The 27,876-nt window shown below is 42.5% G+C and overlaps 1 protein-coding gene and 1 long non-coding RNA gene across 5 annotated transcripts in view; one reads left to right on the forward strand and one right to left on the reverse strand.

Annotated features, from left to right (window-relative positions):
* The window catches only part of LOC145528341 (uncharacterized), a 78,091-nt gene that overhangs the window by 27,163 nt on the left and 23,052 nt on the right, over window positions 1–27,876 (forward strand). The window lies entirely within an intron of this gene.
* The window catches only part of LOC145528333 (cytoplasmic dynein 1 intermediate chain 1-like), a 130,382-nt gene continuing 117,444 nt past the window's right edge, over window positions 14,939–27,876 (reverse strand). For 2 of the 4 annotated variants that reach the window (XR_014070297.1, XM_081546637.1), the window contains 3 exons: window positions 23,719–23,867; window positions 22,385–22,520; window positions 14,939–16,995 (listed from right to left, as the gene is read on the reverse strand). Coding sequence is in view for 2 of the 4 variants with exons in the window: in XM_081546637.1 (XP_081402763.1) it covers window positions 23,854–23,867 (14 nt within the window). In the remaining 2 variants the exon portion in view is untranslated. Of the gene's footprint in view, window positions 16,996–17,634; window positions 17,801–18,325; window positions 19,595–21,592; window positions 22,521–23,718; window positions 23,868–27,876 lie in introns of all 4 variants that reach the window. The other 2 variants (XR_014070298.1, XM_081546636.1) reach the window with 2 other exon arrangements.

Consider the following 27,876-nt stretch of genomic DNA (forward strand, 5'->3'; position numbering starts at 1 on the left):
GGAGATAATTTTTGTGGATTATCTCTTAGAGGTACAGATTTTTGCATCTGTGTGGATGGAAGGAAGGAAGGAGTAGGATGATCCATGTGGATGATCTATTACATTCCAGATTTATTGTCACTTTAGGTACTTACCCCCTAATTGGCTCCAGGCCCCCCTATTTATTTATCCCAAAACTATTTGTATGACTTTGAATTCTCAGAGTCTCTTTCTGGGGTGTCAATTTGTTAACTTGTATGTCTGCTCTCATTTGCCCTAGTGAGTCCTCATACACCAGGATCTTCCTCTGCCTGACTGAACTCCCTTTGTCTATGATCTTTCAAGGTCTACTCCTATGTCTTCTAGTGTTATAATTCCCTAATTCCAATGTCTGTTTTTTATGAGTGAGAAATAGTCTACTGGGTATATGTACTATATCTTGTTTAAGTTTTAATCTCTCATTGGGGATTTTGATAATTATGTACCTCGGCTACTGGAAGGAAGCAGTTCTGGAGGTTTGTTGGGGTGCCTGCGCTTTTTGATCGATGGTGTTCTCAAGATATAGACTAAGGTGTGGGAATATCAGATCCTAGGCTTAGCCTGACTTGATAGTTTTTCAGGCGTTCAGAGAGTGTCCATTCTATTGGCTGCTGCCAATGTCTATTCACATTGACAGCCTAAGGGGATTCTTTTTCCTTCAGCCTCTCTCCCACATTTATTGCCTGCTGATGTGACATTGACCATTGTGAGTGTTGCGGTTTACTTCCCCATTGTCCTTTTGATTGGAATTCCTGAAGCTTTGAGGGATGCTGAGCATCTTGTTTGGTGGGGAGATTTGAGTGTGATTATTCCTTTTTTAATTTTTTCCTTAGAAGTTGTAAGGACAAGTTATCTTTTGCGCTTGGCTTCCTGAACATCAGCTCTTTTTGCAATTTTTTTCTTCAGTTCTGGCGACAGGACATTTCCTGAGGGCAGCTGTCCTTAATGGATCCCGAGGCCTTTTGATTTGAGGTGCCAATGGCAGATAGATAGGTAAAAATGGAAACAGTGACAGACTTTATTTTCTTGGGCTCCAAAGTCACTGGGGACAATGACTTTGTCCCCATGAAATTAAAAGACACTTGCTCCTCTGAAGGAAAGCTATGACAAACCTAGAAGAGTATCAAAAAGCAGAGACATCACTTTGTCAACAAGGTTCTGAATAGTCAAAGCTATGGTTTTTCCAGTAGTCATGTTACAGATGTTAGAGTTAGACCATAAAGAAGGCTGAGCACTGAAAAATTGATGCTTTCCAACTATGGTGTTGGAGAAGACTATCAAGAATCCCTTGGACAGCAAGGAGATCAAAGCAGTCAATCCTGAAGGAAATCAGCCCTGAATATTCATTGGGAAGACTGATGCTGAAGCTCCAATACTTTGGCCACCTGATAGGAAGAACTGACTCATTTGAAAAGACCCTGATGCTGGGAAAGACTGAGGGCAAGATAAGAAGGGGTTGGCAGAGAATGAGATGGTTCCATGGCATCACTGACTCAATGTACAGGAGTTTGAACAAATTCAGGAAGATAATGAAGGACAGGGAAGCCTTGCATGCCACAGTTCATGAGATCGGAAAGAGTCAGACATAACTGAGTTGTTCAGTAGAACAACAGCAACAGGACCTCTGCCCATTTTTTAATCTGGTTGTTCATTTGATACTGAGTTGTATGAGCTATTTTATGTACTTTGGATATTCCAACCTTACCGGTCATATAATTACCGGTCATATATTTTCTCTCTTTCAGCATGTTGTTGCTTCATTTTTTCATGTTTTCCTTTGATGTGCAAAAGTTTTTATGTTTAATTAGTTCCCATATGTTTCTGTTTTGCTTTTGTTTCTCTTAAGAGACAGATACAATAATATGGTTATGATTTATATTAAATGTCCTGCCTATGTTTTCATTTAGGAATTTTGTAGTTTCTAGTCTTAAGCTTAGGTCTTTAATTGATTTTGATTTTATTTTTGTACATGTTCTTATAGAATATTGTGATTACATTCTTTTACATGCCTGTCCCATTTTCCCTCCAGTTATTGAAGCAATGGTCTTTCCCCATTGTATATTCTTGTATCCTTTATTGATAGTAAGCTCATGGGTTTCTATCTAGATTCTGTCCTGTTCCATTGGTCTGTGTGTCCTTTTGGGGCCAGTATTATATGCTTCGACCAGCTTTATAGTACTGTCTTAAGTCAGGGAATGGGATATCTTCAGTTTTAAAGTTGTTGTGGCTAGTCAAGGTCTCTTTTTTCCATAAAAAATCTCAAAATTATTTGTTCCAGTCGTTGAAAACTGCCATTGATATTTGATAGGGATTGCATTGACTCTCAGGTGACATTGGGTAGTATGGTCAGCTTAACAATATTGACTAGTCCAATCCAAGAACATGGTCTATGTTTCCATATAGTTGTGGTGTTTTCAATTTCTTTCACCAGAGGCTTTATAGTTGTCTCAGTACAGATGTTGAACCACTTTAGGTGAGGTTATTCCTAGTTATTTCTTTTTTTTATGTGATTGTAAATGGGATTGTTTCCTTAATTTCTCTGATAGCTTGTTAGTGTACAGAAATGCAACAGATTTCTGTATATTAATTTTGTATCCTGCAAACTTATCAAATTCATTGAGCTCTAGTAGTCATTTGGGATTTTCTGTGTGTAGTATCATTTCACCTGGAAACAGTGACAGTTTAATTTCCAATTTGAAGTGAAAGTTGCTCAGTCATGTCTGACCCCATGGACTGTACAGTCCATGGAATTCTCTCGGCCAGAATACTGGAGTGAGTAGCCTTCTCCAGGTGATCTTCCCAACCCAGGGATCGAACCCAGGTGTCCCACATTGCAGGCAGATTCTTTACCAGCTGAGCCACAAGGGAAGCCTAAGAAAACTGGAGTGGGTAGCCTATCCCTTCTCCAGCAGATCTTCCCGACCCAGGAATTGAATTTGGCTCTCCTGCAATGCAGGTATATTCTTTACCAACTGAGCTATGAGGAAAGCCCAGTATTCTGTATTCTGGCCCAGAGAATTCCATTGTCCTTGGATCGCAAAGACTCGGACACAACTGATTAAATTTCACTTTCAGGTTGTTGAGACATGATTTCCAAATTAGATTCCTTTTATTGCTTTCTCTTTGATTGTTGTCACTAGGACTTTCAAAACTGTATTGAATAATAGTGGCAAAGGTGGACATTCTTATCTTATTTCTGATATTAGAAGAAATGTTTCACCTTTTCACTGCTGAGTCTGTTAGCTGTGCACTTTTGTACATGGTCTTTATGCTGAAGTATGTTTCCTCTATACTCACTTTCAGGTTTTATCATAAACGGCTATTTACCTTTGTCAAAAGCTTTCTTTGCATCTACTGAGATGGTAATATGGTTTTTATTTGATTTGTTACTGTGTTGTATCACATTGATAGGTGGATTCTGAGCCATCCTTCCATCCCTGGGATAAATCTCACTTGATCATGATGTGTGGTCCTTTTAATGAATCCCTGGGTTTCCTTGCTGATTCATTGAGGGTTTTACATCTATGTTTATCCATGTTACTTGCCTGCCACTTTTTTGTTTCTGTGATTTATTTGTCTGGTTTTGACCACAGGGTGATGCTGGCCTCAGAATGAGTTCAGAAATATTCCTTCCCCTGCAGTGTTTGTTGAATGGTTTCAGAAGGGTCAGTATTAACTCTTCTCTGAAGGTCTAGTAGAATTCACCTGTGAAGCCATCTGGTCCTGGACTTCTGTTTGTTGGGAGTTTTAAATTACTGGTTAAATTTCAGTACTGGTAATTGGTCTGTCAGTGTCTTTTTTTATTTCTTCCTGGTATAATCTTGGGAGATTGTACATTTCAGAGTATTTGTATGTTTCTACTAGCTTGTCTATTTTATTGATGTATCACTTCAGTTCAGTCACTCAATTATGTCTGACTCTTTGTGACCCCATTGACTGCAACATGCCAGGCCTCCCTGTCTATCATCTACTCCCAGAGTTTACCCAAACTCATGTCCATTGAGTTGGTGATGCCATACAACCATCTCATCCTCTGTCGTCCCCTTCTCTCACCTTCAATCTTTCCCAGGATCAGGGTCTTTTCAAATAAGTCAGTTCTTCGCATCAGGTGGCCAAAGTATTGGAGCTTCAGCTTCAGCATCAGTCCTTCCAATGAATATTCAGGACTGATTTCCGTTAGGATGGAACTGGTTGGATCTCCTTGCTGTCCAAGAGACTCACAAGAGTCTTCTCCAACACCACAGTTCAAAAGCGTCAATTCTTCAGTGCTCAGCTTTATAGTCCAACTCTCACATCCATACATGACTACTGGAAAAACCATAGCTTTGAGTAGACAGACCTTTGTTGCCAAAGTAATGTCTCTGCTTTTTAATATGCTATCTAGGTTGGTCATAACTTTCCTTCCAAGGAGTAAGTGTCTTTTAACTTCATGGCTGCAGTCACCATCTGCTGTGATTTTGGAACCCAGAAAAATAAAGTCTGTAACTGTTTCCACTGTTTCCCCATCAATTTGCCATGAAGTGATGGGACCAGATGCCAAGATCTTAGTTTTCTGAATGTTGAGTTTTAAGCCAACTATTTCACTCTTCTCTTTCACTTTCCTCAAGAGACTCTTTAGTTCTTCACTTTCTGCCATAAGGGTGGTGTCATTGCATATCTGAGGTTATTGATATTTCTCCTGGCAATCTTGATCCCAGCTTGTGCTTTATCCTGCCTGGCATTTCACATGATGTACTCTGCATATAAGTTAAATAAGCAGAGTGACAACATACAGCCTTGACATACTCCTTTCCTGATTTGGAACCAGTCTGTTGTTCCATGTCCAGTTCTAACTGTTGCTTCCTGACCTGCATACAGATTGCTCAAGAGGCAAGTCAGGTGGTCTGGTATTCCCATCTCTCTAAGAATTTTCCACAGTTTGTTGTGATCCACACAGTCAAAGGCTTTGGTATGGTCAATAAAGCAGAAGTAGATGTTTTTCTGGAACTCTCTTGCTTTCTCAATGATCCAGCGGATGTTGGCAATTTGATCTCTGGTTCCTCTGCCTTTTCTAAAACCAGCTTGAACATCTGGAAGGTCACCGTTCATGTAATGTTGAAGCCTGGCTTGGAGAATTTTGAGCATTACTTTACTAGCGTGTGAGATGACTGTAATTGTGTGGTAGTTTGAGCATTCTTTGGCATTGCCTTTCTTTGGGATTGGAATGAAAACTGACCTTTTCCAGTCCTGTGGCCACTGCTGAGTTTTCCAAATTTGCTGGCATATTGAGTGCAGCACTTTCACAGCATCATCTTTTAGGATTTGAAATAGCTCAACTGGAATTCCATCACTTCCACTAGCTTTGTTTGTAGTGATGCTTCCTAAGGCCCACTTGACTTCGCATTCCAGGATGTCTGGTTCTAGGTGAGTGATCACACCATTGTGATTATCTGGGTCATGAAGATCTTTTTTGTACAGTTCTTCTGTGTATTCTTGCCACCTCTTCTTAATAACTTCTGCTTCTGTTAGGTCCATACCATTTCTATCCTTTATTGTGCTCATCTTTGCATGAAATGTTCCCTTGGTTTCTCTAATTTTCTTGAAGAGATCTCTAGTCTTTTCCATTCTATTGTTTTCCTCTATTTCTTTGCATTGATCACTGAGGAAGGCTTTCTTATCTCTCCTTGCTCTTCTTTGGAACTCTGCATTTAGATGGGTATGTCTTTCCTTTTCTCCTTTGCCTTTAGCTTCTCTTCTCTTCTCGGCTATTTGTAAGGCCTCCTCAGACAACCATTTTGCCTTTTTGCATTTCTTTTTCATGGGATTGGTCTTGATCCCTGCCTCCTGTACAATGTCACAAACCTCTGTCCATAGTTCTTCAGGCATTCTATCAGATCTAATCCCTTGAATCTATTTGTCACTTCCCCTGTATAATCATAAGGGATTTGATTCATGTCATACCTGAATGGTTTAGTGGTTTTCCCTACTTTCTTGAATTTAAGTTTGAATTTGGCAATAAGGAGTTCATGATGTGAGCCACAGTCAGCTCCCAGTCTTGTTTTTGCTGACTGTATAGAGCTTCTCTGTCTTTGGCAGCAAAGAATATAATTAATATGGTTTCAGTATTTACCATCTGGTGATGTCCATGTGTAGAGTCTTCTCTTGTGTTGTTGGAAGAGGGTGTTTGCTATGACCAGTGTGTTCTCTTGGCAAAACTCGATTAGCCTTTGCCCTGCTTCTTTCTGTACTCCAAGGCCAAATTTGCCTGTTACTCCAGGTGTTTCTTGACTTCCTACTTTTGCATTCCTGTCCCCTATAATGAAAAGGACATCTTTTGGGGGTGTTAGTTCTAAAAGGTCTTGTAGGTCTTCATAGAACTGTTCAACTTCAGCTTCTTCAGAATTACTGGTCAGAGCATAGGCTTGGATTACCGTGACACTGAATGGTTTGCCTTGGAAACGAACAGAGATCATTCTGTCGTTTTTGAGACTGCATCCAAGTACTGCGTTTCGGACTCTTTTGTTGACTATGATGGCTGCTCCATTTCTTCTAAGGGATTCTTGCCCACAGTAGTAGATATAATGATCATCTGAGTTAAATTCACCCATTCCAGTTCATTTTAGTTCACTGATTCCTAAAATGTCAATGTTCACTCTTGCCATCTCCTGTCTGACCACTTCCAATTTGCCTTGATTCATGGACCTAACATTCCAGGTTCTTATGCAATATTGCTCTTTACAGCATTGGGCTTTACTTCCATCACCAGTCATGTCCACAACTGGGGTTTATTTTTGCTTTGGCTCCACCTCTTCATTCTTTCTGGAGTTACTTCTCCACTGATCTCCAGTAGCATATTGGACACCTACTGACCTGGGGAGTTCATCTTTCAGTGTCCTATCTTTTTGTCTTTTTATTCTGTTCATGGGGTTCTCAAGGGAAGAAAATGGAAGTGGTTTGCCATTCCCTTCTCCAGTGGACCATGTATTGTCAGAACTCTCCACCATGACCCGTCCATCTTGGGTGGCCCTACACAGCATGGCTCATAGTTTCATTGAGTTAGACAAGGCTGTGGTCCCTGTGATTAGTTTGGTTAGTTTTCTGTGATTATGGTTTTCAGTCTGTCTGCCCTCTGATGGAGAAGGGTAAGAGGCTTATGGAAGCTTCCTGGTGGGAGAGACTGACGGAGGGGGAAACTTGTCTTGTTCTGATGGGCAGGGCAATGGTCAGTAAATCTTTAATCCAATTTTCTGTTGATGGGTGGGGTTCTGTTCCCTCCTTGTTATTTACCTGGGGCCAAACTATGGTGGAGGTAATGAAGATAATGGCAACCTCCTTCAAAACAACCCAGGCACACACTGCTACACTCAGTGCCCCCAACCCTGCCGCAGACTCCTGGGCTCTCATGGGCAAGTCTGGGTTAGTCTCTGGTGGGGTCACTGCTCCTTTTTCCTGGGTCCTGGTGTGCACAAGGTTCTGTTTGTGTCCTCCCAGAGTCTACTTCCCAGTCCTGTGTAAGTTCTGGCAGCTCTATGGTGGGGTTAATGGTGACCTTCTCTAAGAGGGCTTATGCCATACCCCAGTCTGCTGCACCCAGAGCCCCTGCCCCTGTGGCAGTCCATTGCTGACCCGTACCTCCACAGGAGACACTTAAACACAGTTCTGTCTCAGTCTCTGTGGGGTCTCTGGGTCCTGGTGAACACAAGGTTTGTTTGTGCCCTCTGAGCATCTCTGGCGGGTATGGCGTTTGATTCTAAACGTGATTTCGCCCCTCCTACCGTCTTCCTGGGGCTTCTCCTTTGCCCTTGGATGTGGGGCATCTCCTCAAAGTCACTCCAGCACCGCGCAGCCACCGCTCCAGTGCCTACTGTCTTGCTGGGGCTTCTCTGCCCTTGGACGTGGGGTATCTCCACACACAAGACTACAAGTTGTAAAGATTCATCTAAGAGGAATGCAGAATTTTCCAAAGGCATCTTACACTGTGACAAAATCAGCTTCTAAGTTTCAGTAGCTTTTTTTGATTGGGGCATCTGTTTAACAGCCAATCAACAATGCCTAAAAGTTTCTTCTAGTGCTTTTCTTCCACTGGCAGTGTCCAGCTCTAGCAGCATCTGTATAGTTACTCATAGTAGTCTCTCATGATCCTTTGTATTTCAGTGGTGCCATTTATAACTTCTTTTTTATTTTTTTTTAATCAATTATAGCCCTCTCCCTTTTTTTCATAATGGTGTCTGTTTAAAGTTTATCAGTTTTGTTTCACTCTTCAAAAAGCCAGCTGTTTGTTTCCTTATCTTATCTGTTTTTCAATTTTTTATTCACTTATCTCCTCTGATAGTTTTCTCAACTTGGATTTCCTTTATTCTTTTTCTATTCCTTTGGGCATAAGGTTAGATTGTTAGAGGTTTTCTTGTTTCTTGAGGCAAACTTGTATCACCACAAGTTCCCTCTTAGAACTGCCTTTGCTGCAACCCATAGATTTTTGGATCATTTCATTTTCTTTTGTCTCCAGGTATTTTTATTAATTTTATTACTTTTTTAACTTCTTCAGTGACCCATTGGCTGTTTAGTAGCATATTGTTTAGCCTCCAAGGATTTGTACCTTTTTCAGTTTTCTTTTTGATTTCTAGTTTCATAGTGTTAGAAGAGATCATTGATATTATTTTGTAGGCTTGTACTGAGGCCTAGCATGTTATGTATCCTAGAGAATGTTCCATGCACACTTGAAAAGAGTGTGTATTATGCTTTTGGATGGAAAAATATAAATATATATATTGTTGTTGTTGTACAGTCGCTTAGTTGTGTCCACCTCTTTGTGACCCCATGGACTGTAGCATGCCAGACTTCCATGTCCTTCACTATCTCCTGGAGTTTGCTCAAACTCATGTCCATTGAGTCTGTGATGTCATCCAACCATCTCATCCTCTGTCACCCCCTTCTCCTCCTGCCTTCAATCTTTCCAGCATCAGAATCTTTTCCAATGAGTCAGCTCTTCTCATCAGGTGGTCAAAGCTTCAGTTTCAGCATCAGACCTTCCAATAAATATTTAGGGGTGATTTCCTTTAGGATTGTCTGGTTTGATCTCCTTGTTGTCCAAGGGACTCTCAAGAGTCTTCTCCAGCACCAGTTTTGGCTTTAGCATTCTGAAAATACCAGGGAGATTAAGACACCATTTTGACATTTGGCTCCATAACTTACATTTTTCACATAATGATTTCAAATATACAGAGATCAATTTCTAAGTTTAGAGATAGCACAAATGGCTTTTTTTTGTTGGGTTGGGTTTTTATATCCACTTGTTTTGACTGATTTAAGTGTTTTACCACATACAATTATGGAAAGGAAATTTGCTTCCTCCTTTGTCATAAAAGATGCGATTCCACCACCACATAATGAGTAAATTAGGCAGAATTTAACTGGATTTTTAAAGATTTTACATTTTGCAATTTTCTCATTCAGTTGAAAGCCAAAATTGATTCCAACTTACAAAGTAACACACAGAATATAAAATTTTCACTCTGGGATATTTCTGTGAACTCCAAAGGGCCGTGTTTCCTAAACTTCCCTAATGAACAACTGAGGAGGAGATGGCTGGTGGGAAGTTGGGGAGAGTGGACGAGGTTGTCAGCCTAGGACCCTAAGAGGACGACAATTCATGTTTGACTTCATCCTCATAACACACAAGACTGTGGGGCAAATTTAAAGGAATGATTGGGCTCTCCTGGCTGTCGGATCACAGCCTGGTTTCCATCATGTATGGAGATCTCTGTGGGACTCCGTGGCCCTCAGTAGCTGTCCAACTCCCCATCCTGTTGTGGGGAACAGAACGGCACGAACTGCTTACAGGCAGAAACTTGCTTGAGAAAATGACCTGCTGTTTAAAGTGTTTCAGACTCCCCTCTGAGCCCCAGTGAGTGTTGTCCCAAACTAGCCAGTAGTGAAACCCCTGTTCCCATTTTTAAGAGTAAAACCCAGTGCATCTGAAGGTCCTTAGTTGCTATACAAATAAGGTAAGCTTTTTTAATTCTGAACTTTCATAATTTCCTGAAGGAATATAGTTAAAAATGCAGTTTTGGCTTACTGTTGTTTTGTTACATCCATGGATCTTACCTTTAGGATAAAATTACATTCAAAAGCTGTGGTACAACTACAAGCAACGCCTGTTTGTCTCCTGACTGTGCTGAATGGGATGATTAGAGTAGCAATGGCTCAGGTCACAGCACAAGTGCACTGTTCCCAGGTGTGTTCCCCTCTTGTCTTTCCATCATCATAGGTTCACCCACCTAGACTTCATAACTACTTTTCAAGCTCTTCAATAAAGTGTAAACTGTGGCTCAAACGGTATCTCCCTGCAATGTGGGAGACCCAGGTTTGATCCCTGGGTCAGAAAGAGCCCATGGAGGGGAGGGCATGGCAACCCACTCCAGTATTCTTGTCTGGAACATTCCAGGGACAGGGGAACCTGGTGGGCTACAGCCCATAGGATTGCAAAGAGTCGGACATACACCCCTAGAAAGTACTAAGCCTGCCTGTTTAATTTTTGTAGTGACAATATGTATTAAGATTGAAAAAGCAGAGTGACACTAGACTTGAGGAGGATGAGTGGAGAGCCCATGGCTGGTCTTTTCACTTCACCTTGTCTCCTGTAATGAAGCCCTCGTGGGGAAGGGGGTGTAGCAACACAGTTACATAGGACACTGAGATGAACAGAGTTGGTGTAAACCCCCAAAGACACACAGCTATTAAATTACAACTGGATTTCAACTCCAGCTGAAGTATTTGAATGCTCAGGACAAAAGGTGATACTGGCAAGTAGAGGTGGGTCCTCAAAGGATAATTTTCTAATAATTTTGACTAAAGATTTCCCTAACATTAGTGATATAAAATGCAGTACATATACAGTTTGACTACAGTACTGAGTGGATACATTCAGCCTAAAATGTAGTGATCAAGACTCTACAGCTTTGCTGGGTCTCTTGATTGGTTTGCTCAGGTATGTCAGGAATAACCAGAAATAATTATTAAAAGAATTTAAAAATGGCCTCAACTGGTGGGGAGAGCAGATGTCAGAAGGCTGGCAAACATTACATATGCATGTGTGTCATGAGGAAATTTATTTTTTAGGGAGACAGAAAGCAATAATTATTCACTTAGTATGAATTTTTAAATGTGCATTTTAATCTAATATTCTGAGTGAAATGTCAGTAGGAAAACACATTTAAGAAAAAGTTCTCTTTTATGAAAGTCTCTTTTACATAATAAGTTTAAAAAAAGAAACATTTTGCCTGTTAGCCCCTAAGAGAGCTTCAACTGCAATAACTACCAAAACATATTCATTTTTATAATTCACCTAAAATAAAATAAATTCCCCAAGTTATGTATACAGGCTTATTGTTTCATAGTTGTTGATGATTTCCATGTTTTTTCCATTAAGGCATTTAGAAAGAAAATTAAAATGTAATTGGTACAAACTGTTAAATTCTAAAAATCTAAGGGGAAATAACTTTTCCTCATTATAATAATTCTTTGTCAAAAACATATCATTGTTTAGGGGATAGGGGAAGGAGGGATCGGGAATTTGTGATTAGCAGATACAAATTATTATATACAAGATGGATAAACTGCAAGGTCCTACTGTATAGCACAGGGAACAATATTGAATGTCCTGTAATAAATCATAATGGAAAAGAATATGGAAAAGAATATACATTTATGTAACTGAGTCACTTTGCTGTTCAGAAGAAATCAACACAACATTGTAAGTCAACTGTACCTCGATAAATTTTGAAAAAATAGATTACTGTTATCGCTCTGTTACTGTTAAATATATTAGGTACTGGATACTACTGAATGTTTTTGAAGGCTCTGACCTTTTATTTTAAATTGGAGCAAAATGAAAGATGCCAACATACAGATTAACTGAGGTTACTTATTTTATTTTATTTTTTGAGGTTATGTATTTTAAACAGAGCTGGAGGTTCAGGTCCAGGCTGACCTCCATTCAGGTCCCTGTGATGGGACACAGGGATGCTGTGTCCTCTCTCCCTCCCTCCCACCCCCCCACCTCCATCCTTGCCTCTCACTGCCCCTCTTCTGCACATTATTACCACTGCTGCTGCCCTAGGAAATCAGCTGCAGTGTGCAGTTACTTTCTCAGTTATGCTTAAGAATGAGAGTGAGATAGAAGTCATAGAATTCACCATTTTAATGCATACATATAAGTCAAGGGTTTTTCTTTTTTACTATTAAAAAATGGGGGGAGGTTGATGCTGCAGTGATCACCACAGTCTGATAGAACACTACTGTTGCCCCTAAAATTGAATGGGGTCCCCTCAGCAGTCACTCCTCCTCGTCACCCTGGCCTCCAGCTTTAGGCAACCACTGCTTCACTCTCTGTCTGTATAAATTTGGCTGCTCTGGATAATGCATATAAATACAATCATTCAATATGTGTCTTCTGGTGAATGGCTTCTTGTATTTAGCGTAATGTTTTCAAGATAACATTCCATTGTATGAATGCACCACACTTTGTTCGTCTCTTCACTAGTTGATGGACATTTGGGTTGTTTCCACATTTGGACAGTTGGGAATAATGCTGGTATAAACATTCATGTACAGATTTATGTGTGAACATGTGTTTTTTAGTTCTGTTGCCCATATGCTGGGGTAGAACTGCTGAACCTTGTGGTAACCCCATGTTTCAACTATCCAATGAACAACTGCCAGGCTGTTTTCTGCAGCCCCCTTAGCATCGTTACTTCCCCACCAACACAGAACAATTGTCCCAATTCCTGCACATCTTTGCCTCCACTTGTTTCTTGTCATTATGGTCTGACCCATCCTAGAGGTTGTGAAGTGGTTTTGATTTGTGTTTCCCTAATGATTAATGATATTGAGCATCTTTTTATTTGCTTGTGGGTCATTTTTATGTCTTTGGAGAAATGTGTATTCAAATTGGTTGCCTGTGTTTTGGTTATTTTATCTGCCTACGTACTATTTAGCCATAAGGGTTTACATATTCTGGATACAAGTCCCTGAATAGACACATGACTTGCACTTTCTCCCATTCTGATTGGGGTGGGGGGGCAGGTGGAGGGGCGGCTTCCATTTTCTTAGTATTTATTCATTTTTATTTATTTGTTTGGCTGTGCTGGGTCTTAGTTGTGCCATGTGAGATCTAGTTCTCTGACCAGGAATCAAACCTGGGCCCCCATTTGAGCATGGAGTCTTAGCCACTGGATCACCAGGGAAGTCCTTGGGAGCATCGATTTTAACGGAAAAACCAATTTATTTTTGTTTCTAAGACAAGTTTTGCATTAGAGTTGCCTTTCAAACTAACTTGATTTAGTATCCACTTAAAGATACCACTTTTTTTTTCAGTTTACCTACTGACTGCAGACAATTAAGAGGCTGTATATTTTTATTCACAAAAATATAGTATAGCCATGACTCTGAAATGAATGACTGTTGCTGAAACATTACTTACACATACTTTTCTCATTAGTTGTATGGGAAATTTGTGATTCAAATTATTTTGTGAGCAAATTGTTTTTTCTGACAATAAGCTCATCATCACGAGAAAAAGATTACTTGTTAAAGCAAGCTGTTATTTTGATAGATTAAAAAGAAATGGGGCTGTGCAAAGAAAATTCTCAACAGCAAAGTGACGGTTCCAGTCAGGCTGACTGGATCAGTAAGCTCCAACATCCACAGAGTATAGAGCACAGCTCGTTGGGGTATCCTTAGATGGAATTACTAGAGTGTGCGCCTCAGAGAAAGGAGGGCAGATAACCACCGGGTTTGGCTTAGAGCAAGAGAAAACGTCACCATCATTAGTGCTGGCCTATTTTCATTATCTCAAAATAATATACCCCCATTGAAAGCACCATCCCAGCCATGGCTGACATTGTAATTTAAAGCTCTTCTATGTAAAAGTTCTTAGTTTGGAAAGGTGAGTTTAGAATATTTAATGATTAATTATACTTTTCAGTCAATTTTTTGTTTTTCAAGTATGATATTAGGTTGGTATATATTTCCTTCAAAATCCCTCAGGATATTGATCAAGGCTTTATGAAATGAGTACATCAGTGACAACCAGCACCAAGTATTACACTCGTGTTCCTCTGAAAGGCTGCTCAGCATCAAATCGTACCATAGCAGTACTCCTCTGTGTACGATTAATATGTTAGTAGCATTCTGTAGGTAAAGTAGGAAGTAGCTGATACTATTCAGGAAAAACGTGATGTTCGTCTCATTACAAAATGTTCAGTTCAGTCGGTCAGCCGCGTTCGACTCTTTGCAACCCCCTGGACTGAAGCACGCCAGGTCTCCCTGTCCATCACCAACTCCCGGAGCCTACTCAAACTCATGTCCATTGAGTTGGTGATGCCATCCAGCCATCTCATCCTCTGTCATCCCCTTCTCCTCCTGCCTTCAATCTTTCCCAGTATCAGGGTCTTTTCCAATGAGTCAGTTCTTTTCATCAGGTGGCCCAAGTACTGGAGTTTCAGCTTCAGCATCAGTCCTTCCAATGAATATTCGGGACTGATTTTCTTTAGGATGGACTGGTTGGATCTCCTTGCAGTGCAAGGGACTTTCAAGAGTCTTCTCTAACACCACAGCTCAAACGCATCAATTTTCAGTGCTCAGCTTTCTTTATATTCCAACTCTCACATCCATACATGACTACTAGAAAAACCATAGCTTTGACTAGACAGATTTTTGTTGGCAAAGTAATGTCTGCTTTTTAACATGCAGTATAGGTTGGTCATAGCTTTTCTTCCAAGAAGCAAGTGTCTTTTAATTTCATGGCTGCAGTCACCACCTGCAGTGATTTTGGAGCCCCCCCAAATTAAGTCTGTCACTGTTTCCATATCTATTTGCCATGAAGTGATGGGACTGTTGTAGCCACGCGTTCCGGGAAACAAACTCACTCAAAAGGACAATGTGCATGCTGGAGTGCAGTTTATTATACCGGCGGGCCCAAGGCAGAGTCTCCTCTTAGCCAAGGACCCCGACCAGTTCTTGTTAAAACCTTATATACTCTAAGTGTACGTGCTCAAACCCACCTCCCCAAACTCTCTGAAAGTAGTCTGAACAAAGGAAAAGAAAGATACAATCAAAGTTAACCCCATATGCCTTAAACCCATGATTCATATGCCTTAAGCCTAGGTAGTTAACAGTGGACAATTATCAATAGGCCTGTGGTCATACCCCAATAATTAGGGTATTTTTCAGGCGAAGGAGAGTCTAGGTACGAGCCCTGGGGCTCTTCTATCTGGGGTGTCTCATTTTCCAGTTTCTATGTCGTTTCCATAGATACAGGGCATATAGCTCAAAGTCCACAGTCAGGCTTGAGATGGAGTCCTGCTTTCAAGATGGAACCTGTTCTGTCTGTTTCCTCCTTCATTCCCCTCTCTTGATGCTCTTAACTCCTATTATGAGCATCACTCATAGGGATATATTGCACCCTGGTTCTCCGACCGCCAATTTGGGAGAACGACACCAACCTTTGAGTTACAGAGTTCATAATACATTGTAAATGCAGGGGCCACAAAGCAGAACTATCAAGGCAACTATAACTGGTAAATATAGTTTTCCACCAATCACCCTTCACCCAAGATAGAACCGAAGTCCAGAAAGGAATGTTTTCGTTTGACATTGCTTTTACCGGTTTTTCGTGTCATCTAGAGCAGCTGATACACTGCCAGATAAATCATGAATATATACACAACATTCAACCTTAATTATAGCACAGGTCCCTCCTTAAGCGGCTGTGAGCATGTCTAAGGCCATTCTATTTTGAATTACCGCTTTTCTCATTTGGATTTGTCCTTCATTTAAGGCTTGGATGATTTTAGCACTATCTAGGAGGGCCTGTTTTGTGAAATTAGTCAAGGCCTCTAATCATAATATCTGTTGTCCCTGTAGAAGGTACAAATAAGGCAGCAATATACTCACACCATTGAAACACAGACCTTGTCCACCTAGCATGTAAATAAGGTAGATTTACTGGGGCTTGCTGTAGGTTAGGCTTTATGCTGCCATGGGCATTTTGCCATGGGGAAAAGTGAATCCCAGTGTGGAGCAGCCTACCCAGCCGATTGGTAGCCAAGCCCAAAGGTTAGGCCCCCAAAGCCATTGGGTTCTGTTGGGCGCCACCCAGCGGATTCCAGGGTTATATTTCCAATCAGAGCCTGGCCAATGGATGGACTGGTTGGGGTGGTATGTGACCTCAAATGTTCGTTTACATTGTTCGGGGGATAGGTACCCCATATATTTTAGTTCCTTTGGGTCTAAGGGACAGTCACCAAACCCTACCCTTTGTTCTTTTTGTTCCCAGCATATAGCGGCGGGAGTAACTAATTGACCCTTTTCTGGGGTCATCCAGAAATATTCATCCCAGACTTGGTAGAATTGTTCAACATACCTAGAGGCCTGTCCTCCCTTGCTTGTCAGGGAGCTTGCTTTTTTCTTTAAATATGAGGTATAGGCTTTTGTTACTTCTATGAAACTGGTGTTTACATCAAATGTAACCCCATGACCTGAGTCTATTGACTGTAGGTCTGGCTTATACCAACAGAGCAGGGAGAGATTATGATTTACAAGAGAAAGGAAAGTCTCATTTCATCGTCCCAGAAAAGATCAGAGTGGTTTAAAATCTCCTTGGCGGAGCGGTGACACCCACCAAGGAAGTCCATCCATCACAGACAGAGGCATAGCCCCACACACCCAGCAGCTGGAGGTGTTGTGGAAGTCCATGTAGGAATGTGCCCATGAGATGAAAACATTGTCCTCAGTTGAAATGGAAGTTAAATTCAAAATCACGTTGATGAGGCCAAGCAGCAGGAGTTGATTATGCAGCTTCATTCTTAAGGATGATCTTAGTCTCTCAAGGGTCAGTGGGTTCCCTCTGCATAGTCCACTCAGCGTTTTCTGGGTCTGCATGGTATGCTCTCTTCACCCTCGTATGATGGATCCAAGGGACAATACCTGCAACTTAAACTGCAGTAGGGGTAGTTAGAATAACAGTATAAAGGCCCTTCCACCGAGGGGCTAGTGAATCATGTTTCCAATCTTTGTCCTTGGTCACCAGGCGTAAACTCATGAATCTGTTCCTCCAAGGGGAACCACACTCTTTCTTGTACAAACTTAAGTTGCCTGACTAATGACCTTACCTAACTGCTCCATCTGCCACGAAATCCCATCCCCTCTTACCTAAGGCAAATTGGTTGACACTTGTTTTATTATGGGAGGGGGTCTCCCATATACAATTGCATACAGAGAGTAGCCATAGGACCATGGCATCATCCTGAATCTGAGTAGACCCATTGGAAGCAAGTCCACCCAGGAGCAGTCAGTCTCTATGATCCATTTGGAGAGTGTCTCTTTAAGTGTCCAGTTGGTCCGTTCCACCATCCCAGAACTCTGGGGTCTATATGCAGTGTGTAGTTTCCATTTGATGTTTAAAATTTTGCTTTCTTGTTGTACTAAATCAGCTACAAAAGCTGGGCCATTGTCTGATCCAATGCTGGTAGGAAATCCAAATCTTGGAACTATCTCCCTAAGCAGGCACCAGGCTACTTCTGATGCTCTTTCAGTTCAGGTAGGAAAAGCTTCTACCCATCCTGAGAACGTACATACCATGACCAGCAGGTAATGGTAGTGTCAGTGAGGTTTCATTTCAGTGAAGTACACTTCTAGGTGTTCAAAGGGCAGCTTGCTTTTTAGCTGAATCCTTGGAGGTTTCTGTCTGTGCTGAGAGGCAGCACTGACCTGTGAGAAGGCAGTGTAGTTCTGAGATTCTGTTCTGCATAGGGAAGAGAGGCAGGGAACCAAGAAATATTTTTGAATTAGCTCTTCCAGTTGATCATGGCCTAGGTGGGTCACTTGGTGTGTTTGGCTTACCAGAGTGGGTACCAGCTCCTCCGGTACCAATAATTTGCCACTTGGCAATTCCCACCATACCTTTTCAGTCTTGATAGCCCCTTCCGCTTTGGCTAGTTGGTTTTGGGCTTCAGTGTATTTTGGAGAGTCCAGCGTTAGCTCAGGCAGCTCCACCAATACGAGAGCTTTAATAGGGGCCTCACTTGTCACCCCCACGCCCTTGGCTGCTTGTTTAGCAGTCTTATCTGCCAGTCTGTTTCCCTGAGTCCGGTGGGTATCCTCTTTTTGATGTTCTCGGCAGTGTATGACTGCAACCCTCTCTGGTTCCCAGACAGCATCTAATAGGGTCAGAATTTCTTCCTTATTTTTGATATCTTTTCCACTAGCTGTCAAAAGGCCTCTCTCCTTATACAGAGCCCCATGTACATGTAGTGTGGCAAAAGCATACCTGGAGTTGGTGAAGATGTTTCCTCTCTTGCTTTTTGACAGCTGGAGTGTGCGAATCAAGGCCCATAACTTGGCTCGTTGAGTAGACCAGTGTTGTAGCAAGGAGCCAGCTTCGATGATAGTCTTTTCTGTGACTATGGCGTAACCCGACAGCCACTGTCCTTGTTTTATCAGGCTAGTGCCTGATATAGGACCCAATCAGGGTCCGGAATCGGTTGGTCTTGGAGGTCAGGTCTGCTAGTGTAGACCTCTTTCAAGACTTCCCCGCAGTCAAGAGAAGGTCCACCCTCTCCCACTGGAAGGAGTGTGGCTGGGTTTGAAGTCTGGCAAGGCTCGATATGGAGATTAGGGTTTTCACATAACAGCCCTTTATACTGAATAATCCAGGAGTTTCATAGCCATTTGTGGGGATCTCCTCGTAAGAGTGTGTTGACCTCATGTGGGACTCTTATGACCAGATCTTGGCCTAAAGTCAATTTAGTAGCTTCTCGTACTAGTAGGGCAACTGCGGCAATTGCTCGCAAGCATCTGGGCCACCCAGTGGCAACACTGTCAAGCCGCCTTGAGAGATAGACTGTGGGAATGTGGGACAGGCCTGTAGCCTGAGTTAACACTCCTATTGCTGTTTTGTCTTTTTCAGTTACATATAGAGTAAATGGCTTGGCAAGGTCTGGCAGCCCTACAGTGGGGGCTGATATAATTGCCAACCTTAGTTCATCAAAGGCTTTTTGTTGTTTTTCAGTCCAATTTAGCAAATTCTCCTCAGGCCCTGTCAGGAGTTCATATAAAGGCTGGGCCATTTGGGAATATCCTGGAATCCAGATTCTGCAAAACCCAGCAGCTCCCAAAAACTCCTGGACCTGCCGATGAGTCTTAGGTGTTGGGATTCTCAGGATCACCTCTTTTCTGGACTGGTCTAATAACCTTGTGCCCTTTTTTAAAACAAACCCCATATACCTTACCTCCTCCCTGCAGATCTGGGCCTTTTTCTTTGACACCCAGTAACCTGCTTCCATCAGCAGTTGAAGCAGTGCTTTTGTCCCTTCCCAGCATTTTTCATTGGTCTCGGCAGCCAGTAGCAGGTCATCCATGTATTGTAGGAGTCAACATCCATACTCTTCCAGCTGTAATGAGTCCAGGTCAGAAGCCAAGGCTTCCCCAAAGATGGCTGGGGAATTCTTAAACCCTTGTGGGAGATGAGTCCAGGTGAGCTGTTGTTTGGTGCCCCCGAGTGGATCTTCCCATTCCAAGGCAAAGATGGACTGTGATGCTGGGGCGAGGCATATACAGAAGAAGGCACCCTTGAGATCTAAGCAAGTATAAACTTTAGTCCTCGGTGGGAGGAGACTAAGTAAGGTATAGGGGTTTGGAACAGTGGGGTGTAAAGTCACAGTAGCCTGGTTGACTAGCCTGAGATCTTGTAGAGGCCTACAGTCCTCTCCTCCTCCTTTTTTGACTGGCAGGATCGGCATATTCCAAGCCAACTGGCACTCTACTAGAATGCCCACCCACTTGTTTCAATCTATTGATGTGGGGTAGTATGCCAGCCCGGGCCTCTGTCGGTAGTGGGTACTGGCACTTTCTAACCCAGATGGTGCCTGGCTCAAGTTCTATTATCACTGGGGCTTGATGTTTAGCCAGCCCGGGGGCGTTGTCTTCTGCCCAGACCTCCAGGAATAATTGAGTTAGCTCTCTCTCAAGTTCTTCCGGCACACCTGATTTTTCCTTCAGAGGTTCATGCAACCTCCACTCATCTTGGGGGGTATTGAGAGACAGCAAATAAGTCATAGTGCCCACCCGGAAGGTGGGCCTCTCCTTAGGGGAGAAAGTCACTTGTGCTCTTAATTTGGAGAGCAAGTCTCTTCCCAACAGGGGTACTGGGCACTCAGGAATGTAGAGGAATTCATGAATCATTTAGTGTACCCCTATCTGGCATTTTCTGGGCTGGCAAAACAATTTAATCATCTCTTCTCCTGATACCCCAGTTACAGTGGTAGTCTTTTTGGATAATGGTGCCACAGGTTTTGATACTACCGACAGTTCTGCTCCTGTATCCACTATAAAGTCAACGTTTTGGTCCCTCACTTTTAAGGTTACCACGGGCTCTCGGGGACCTGATATCTCTGAGCCCTGGCAGCCCTATTTAATTTCCAAGTCAGCACGGGAGCTTTCTCTTCCCTCCTTGCTTTAGGGCATCCATTCTTCCAATGGCCAAAACCCTGGCACCAGGTACACTGGTTTGGCTATAATGGGGCCCAGGGCCTCCACTGGGACCAGCTGAAGGACTGTGTTGTCCCTGGGGCAGGAGGAGGTTTTTCTGGAGGGCCTGAGATAGACTTTCCCAGAGCCGCAGCTAGCTGCAAATCTCTGGTCTGTTCTCTTTTGTTCCTCTTTATATCTCTTTTCATATTTCTTTTCTATCTCTTTTGTTCCTCTTTATATCTCTTTTCATATTTCTTTTCTATTTCTGTGTTCCTGTTCCAGAACACTTTGTCTGCTATTTCAATTAACTGGGAGCTGGACATGGATAGCACCCCTTCTGTCTTTTGAAGCTTTCGCTTAATATTGGGGTATGCCTGTGAGATGAATGCCAAGTTTACAACAATCTGAGAGCCTGCAGCTTCTGGGTCTATAGGTGTATAAAGTCTATAGGCTTCGCAGAGCCTCTTATAAAATTCAGAAGGTGATTCATTCCCCTTCTGAATTACCCCAGCAGGTTTTGACATGTCCATTGGCTTCCAGGATCCCCTCTTCAGCCCTTGTATAATGGCTGTCCGATATCTGTCCAGTTGAATCCTCCCTTCTTCTGTGTTATAGTCCTAATTAGGTTTATCAGTGGGGAAGGCTTGCTCTATCCACCTTTCTGGGTTTGCAACACCTTCTGGAACCATCTCTTGTAACCATTTTTTTGCTTCTGTATTAATCCTATACCTCTCCTCAGTACTGAAGAGAGATGTCAATAATTGCATGACATCATCCCATGTTGGTTGATGGGTGCAAAAGATGGTTTCCATCAATCTTGTCATACCTTGTGGCTCTTCTGAGTAAGGGGGTTATGCTTTTGCCAATTTAGTATGTCAGTTGATGAGAAAGGCTGGTAGTAATAAGCTACAGAAGCTTGATGGTAATTACTGTCCTCCCCTTGCACGACGGGTTGTTGGATTTCTCTAAGAGGCATCTGTAGTGGTGCCTTTCCCTCCGGCTCTCCGGTAGAGCGCAGTCTCTGCTTAATTCCAATGTCTCCCTCCCCTCGTATGGAAGTACTTACCGGGAGCAGAGGATAGAGCTTGGGGCATATGACGTCAGCAGTGGTTGAATCTGGTGGGTTGTAGCCTGTTGCCCCTTCAACAAAGGTCAGAGCTTGCCGGAATGGCAGCTCTGCAACCTGTGGGGCTGTTGGGAGGACTGGTGAAGGTGGAGGCTCTGGGATGCTTAGCAGCCTCTGGTCAATTCCCTGTGGAGAGGATCTAGGCACCGCGGGAATGCTGGTTAGTGGGATCATCATCCAGTATGGTGGCGGGGGAAGTTCTTCCCTCTCTGGATCCTGTAAGATCTCCTTTTCATCTTTGGTTACTTTTTGAGCCATTAATATCTTCCCCTCCCCATTTTGGATATAAAATCGTGCCCATTTGGGGGGGGGGGCGGTCGGTCCTGGGCTATCCCTAGCCAAGAGTGTATGTATGGGAACTGATCGGGGTGTCCAGGTTTTCCCGTAACTATGGCAAAGACTGTCTTTATTAAATTTAAGTCCATGTTATCCTCTGGTGGCCAACCGACTCCCATTGCGGGCCATTCAGTCTCAGAGAGAGTATGGAGCCAGTTGGGCATCATCTTTGTCCAATAGTCCCCGTCAAATCCCTTTTTGAAGTTTTTGATCATGTTTTTAGTATGGTTGCCTTAGATCTGCTTCCTCCCATTTTTCCTATCTTCTTGTTGATGTTTCCTTTTTTTTTTGGCTCGAGAAGCACTCGGTATCCCAGGTATTTTTCGTATTTCCACTAGATGAAACACTTAAACTGCCAGTCTGCCTCTTGTCTAATAGGGTCAAGGAGGGCTTTACCTGCCAAGTCCCAGAGGGTGGGGAGAGTCAGGCGTTGTTTTTCTTGCAGGCTTATTCGTTTAAACCAGAATACCACAGCATCCACAGCATCTTCTCCCCTTTGCTTTAGATGTCTTTCTTGTCCCGGCGGGCTTAACTGGGTGAGGATGAAAACACAGATGGATTAGGTACCCCACATCCCAGGCTTCTCCTGGAAAGGCCAATTCGTACTCACTGATATACTTTTTTCTTTCTACCTAACTAGTAGGAGGGGATTGGGGGTTCTGCAGCAGCTAGGGCACCTCCTGGGGGAGGGTAGAATATGAGCACACAAGGACCAAGTTTCTTCTCCTAAAAATCCCCTGGCAATTGCTTGGTAATAATTTCCCCAAGACGGTGTGGACACCACCTCCTAAATGACCTTCACAAATTTCCTTCCTAAGCCCTAACACACTTATCGACCTGTGTACCAAGCAATCGCTGCCACCTGTCTATTCCAGGCTCCTGTGGGTCCTCACTCCTTTTAGTCCCTCCCAGGAGGTGATCAGGCCCCCTCTTCCACCCTGCCGGGTGGGTTCCTCCTCACCTGAGCGCTCAGTTCCCCTGCTGCCGTCCACTACCTGCTAACGTGAAAGGTCCGGGCGTTGAGAAGCAGAATCCTTCCAGAAGGGTGAGGTGCCTTCCCCCCTCTAGAAGATTCAAGCTGCAAGACCTCGGAGTAGTCCCAAATGGGACTTGTCTCCTCAAGTGAGGAGTTTCCTGGCCAATGCACCAAATGTTGTAGCCATGTGTTCCGGGAAACAAACTCACTCAAAAGGACAATACAGATGGTGGAGTGTAGTGTATTACACCAGCGGGCCCAAGGCAGAGTCTCCTCTTAGCCAAAGACCCCAACCAGTTTTTGTGAAAACCTTATATACCCTAATTGTACGTGCTCAAACCCACCTCCCTAAACTCCCTGAAACTAGTCTGAACAAAAGAAAAGATACAATCAAAGTTAACCCATGATTCATATGCCTTAAGCCTAGGTAGTTAACAGTGGACAATTATCAATAGGCCTGTGGTCATACCCCAATAAGCATAATAGAATTTATGATTCTATTCTGTTACACAGATAATTAGGGTATTTTTTTAGGTGATGGAGAGTCTAGGTATGAGCCTTGGGGCTCTTCCATCCAGGGGGTCTGATTTTCCAGTTTGTATGTCGTTTCCATAGATACAGGGCATATAGCTCAAAGTCCACAGTCCAGCCCGAGATGGAGTCCTGCTTTCAAGATGGAACTTGTTCTGTCTGGACCAGATGCCATGATGTTCATTTTTTAAATGTTGAGTTTTAAGCCTGCTTTTTCACTTACCTCTTTCACCTTCATCAAGAGGCTCTTTAGTTCTTCGCTTTCTGCCATAAGGGTGGTGTCACCTGCATATCTGAGGTTATTGACATTTCTCCCAGCAATCTTGATTCCAGCTTGTGCTTCATTCAGCCCGGCATTTCACATGATGTACTCTGTGTATAAGTTAAATAAGCAGGGTGACAATATATAGCCTTGACATACTCCTTTCCCAAGTTTAAACCAGGAGACAGTGGGTTGATTTATTCAAAACACTGAAGGAAAAACACGTCAACTAAGAATCCTGTAGATGGCAAAACAGAGAGTTGTTTAGCACTAGGTCTGCTCTGCATAAAGGACACTGGACAGTAACTCAAAAACAAGTGTATATATGGGGAAAAATAGGAAGTGACCACACAAGCCAAAGTCTTAGAAAAGACCTGAGAAGATCTTAAGCTTACATCTCAGGTTGGTCCTCAGCATGGAGGAACAATTAGAACAAAACCGTATCAGTAAACAACAAACCCTGGGGAAGAGTAGGAGACTTATTTCCAGAGTTACCACATTACTGCACTCAAATGTCCAGTTTTCAACAAAAAAATCAGAAGGCAGAGGAGCAACGTCATCAAAATGGTGGAACAGGTTACTATCTTCCCTGAAAGAAAACTGATTTGGACAAACGCCCACAGACTAGACAGCCTTTGTGGGAGGCCCAGAGTCCAGCAGTGTGTTCCAGCACACTGTGTGGGAGGCCTGGAGTCCAGTGGTGGGTGCCAGCACACTCCTGGACAGAAAATCAGATGCTGGATGCATTGAGGAAGGGTAAGAGAAATGGTCTGATTTTTCCCCTGTTGTCCCCTCAATCCCCAAGGTGACAATTCAGGACTAAGGGTAATGGAGAAGGGTTAATTTTAAACTTACACTGGATCTGCTTCTGTGACTTTAACCCTTTTTTGTTATACACAATGGCCTGCCTCAGGGAGATAACCTGAGCTGCCCACCTGTGAAGGACTGTAAGGAAGTGAAACTAACATATTCCCCTGCCTAAGGGTCGCCATTCTAGGGGACATTTGCAGAGACTGAATCGTCTTTTTACTTTGTTTCCTCACCTCCCTCTCATCTCTGATCCATAAAAGATCCTGGCAACCAGGCCCAGACAAGATGGCTCTTTTGAGGCACAAGCCTGCCACCTTCCCAGTCAGCTGGCTCCCCAGTTAAAATCCCTTCCTTGCCTCTTGTAGAACACTCACCTGACGCCCCCTGCCTCCCTGTGCATACACTGACAGATGTGAGAACACACTCAGGCAGTAAGGGAGCCTGAGCAAAAAGCTGCCGAATCAGCAAGCCCGGGAGAAACCACCGGCTGGACCATTCAGCATCCCTCTAGGGAAAGCAAAGGGATTCGGTCAGCACTCAGCCAGGCTTTGCAGGATCCAGAGAGGGTACGTGCGCTTCAGCATTCTGCCACAAGAGGAGGTCTGGAGCAGGCGTCCCCACAGTAAAAAGATGTGAGAATTCCTAGCACAGCCCACAGAGGGTGTTTCTCTCCTGAAGTCAGCCAGCAAGGACCAGAAGTGGTCACTTTTCTTCAGATGTGAAAACAGCAACACGGGACTTCAAGGAATATGAAAAACTGAGGTCCAGTTATCAAATATATGTCACTGGGATGTAATGTACAGCATAGGGAATACAGTCAATAAAACTGCAGTAACTTTGTATGATGACAGAAGGCTCCTGGACTTAATGGTGATCAATTCACAATACATGAAAATGTTGGATCACTATGTTGTACACCCCAAACTAATAATACTGTATGTTAACTATACTTCACTAAAAAAATCTTTTTAAAAAAGAAACTTTAAGGAAACATGACCATCAGTGGAACACAATAACTGTGTCTAATAACTGACCCCAAAGGAATGGAAATCTGCAATTTACCCAATAAATAATTCAAAATAGCTGTTTTAAGGAAGCTCAATAAACTACAAAAAAAGAACAATTCACCAAAATCAGGAAAATGATACATAAACAAATGAGAAGTTCTGTAGGGAGAAAGAAAACATTGAAAAAAAATGTAGAAATTCTTAGGCTGAAGAATACACTGGATGAAATTAAAAATGCAACAGACAACATCAACAGCAGAATGGGTCAAGGGGAAGAACTTGTGAAGTAGTAGATAGGACCTTGAAATCATTCATTCAAAGAAGAAAGATAAAAGAAGAGTGAAAATTCTGTGAATTATTCTATAATTTCCTTAGACTAAGAACATTAGATTAAAAATTAGATTAGATTTTAGATTAATCCCTAAGATTAAAAAACATTCTAAGAAGTATTAGGGTCTCAGAAGAAGAGAGACAAGAGTCAGAAGGCATATTTAAAGAAATAATGGACGAAAACATCTCAAATCTGGGGAGAAATTTTGATATCCAAGTTTATAAAGCTAAAAAGTCACCCACAAATTTCAATACAAAACAATCTTGTCCCATTTTTTGATAATACTGTCTAAAATAAAAGACAAAGGTAGAATTTTAAAGCAGCAAGACAGAAAAAATGTCTATCTCATACAAGGGTACTCCTAGAAGGCTCTTAGCTGAGTTCTCAGCAGGAAGCTTTCCGGTGAAGAGAATAGGAGGATATAATATTAATAAACACTCTTAAAAAAAGAAAATGCCAACAAGGAATACTTTACCTGGTAAATTTTTCTCTCAGAAATGAGGTAAGGTAAAGACATTTCCAAACAAACAAAAGCAGAGGGAGTTCATTAGCACTAAAGACTGAAAGGAGTTCTTCAAGTTGCCATGAAAGGGCATTATACTCATATGAAAACAAAGGATGCAGATCGATAAAAAAGATAAGCATGTAGCCAAATGCAGCATATTCTAATACTGAATATGGTTGTGTGTTAATCATTTAACTCTAATATAAACGTTAAAGGATAAAGGTAGTAAAAGTAACTATAGCTATAAAAGTTGTTAATTAATACATGATATAAAAAGGTAAACTGTGACATCAAAAACATAAAAAGTGAGAGGGGAGGTAGAGGTTAAAAATTAAGTTATCATCAGCATGTAATAGACTGTTATATCTGTACAATGATTATGCAAGCCTGGTGGCTCAGTCCCCAAATTTGGTGGCTCAGTGGTAAAGAACCCGCCTGTCAATGCAGGAGACACATGTTCAATCTCTGATCTGGGAAGATGCCCTGGAGAAGGGAATGGCACTTCTCAGTAAAAACCCACTCAAGTATTCCTACGTAGGAAATCCTATGGACAGAGAAGCCTTGCAGGCTATAGCCCATGGGGTTGCAAAGAAGTCAGATGACCTGGAGATATACTGGGCTACATCTAATGGAAGTTTTTGACTTAAAATTCTTATTACCTTACTAATAACTGCTAGCTATATTTTCTATGTCACCTGTTTCTGACATTACCAAATATGTGACTGAGCCTCTGATAAAATAATATGCAGTTCCATAAGAGATCAGTGATTGTAATAGTGTAACTTGAGTTATGGGAAAAAGCAACAAGAGGGAATATTTTCCTGGACCAAGCGGCTAGGAAGACAGGTGTGATCCAGAGACATTTGCTATTCACAGGGCCTGGTCCAGTAACAGCACAGTGAGTGGCCTATCAACGGAATCTTTGCCAGAACTGGAAACGAGCATTCCTAGCACCACAGGACACAATGGCCATGAAATGCCCCAAACCATGGTCAAATTTATGACTCTAAAGGGGCTCTGCCAACTGGAAATTGGCACTTGACATCTGCCTCTACAAAGATTAAATCACAACCACTGCAAGCTGCTGACATTCAACACCCCCTGAAAGGAGTTCAGGTTGGAGATCAGAAATACGTCACTCTGTGCTCTGGGACAAACTGGAAGAACAGGCCTACAGATAGTCAAGTGTTTTTAGGTAAAGATTTTTATGAGCCCAAATTCTTGTATCTTCTCATACCTAGAGAAACGCTAACGTCATAGAACAACGGTCCTGGTTCTCCTGGCTAGCCCCTCGGGAGCTTTTCTACTTCTATTAATCTCTGGGCCATGTATCTTTAACCTTCTTGTTGGTTTGTTTCTTCTAGTAGACAACAAATCTTCAAGTGGTAGTATGACAAGAATATCCCCCAGTAAACATGCAAACAATGCTGGAACAAGCTACCTTATCATTCCATAGACTCTCATCA

The sequence above is a fragment of the Giraffa tippelskirchi genome, chromosome 12 (genome assembly GCF_054371585.1).
Source record: "Giraffa tippelskirchi isolate mGirTip1 chromosome 12, T2T-mGirTip1v1.2.pri, whole genome shotgun sequence".
NCBI lineage: Eukaryota > Metazoa > Chordata > Mammalia > Artiodactyla > Giraffidae > Giraffa > Giraffa tippelskirchi.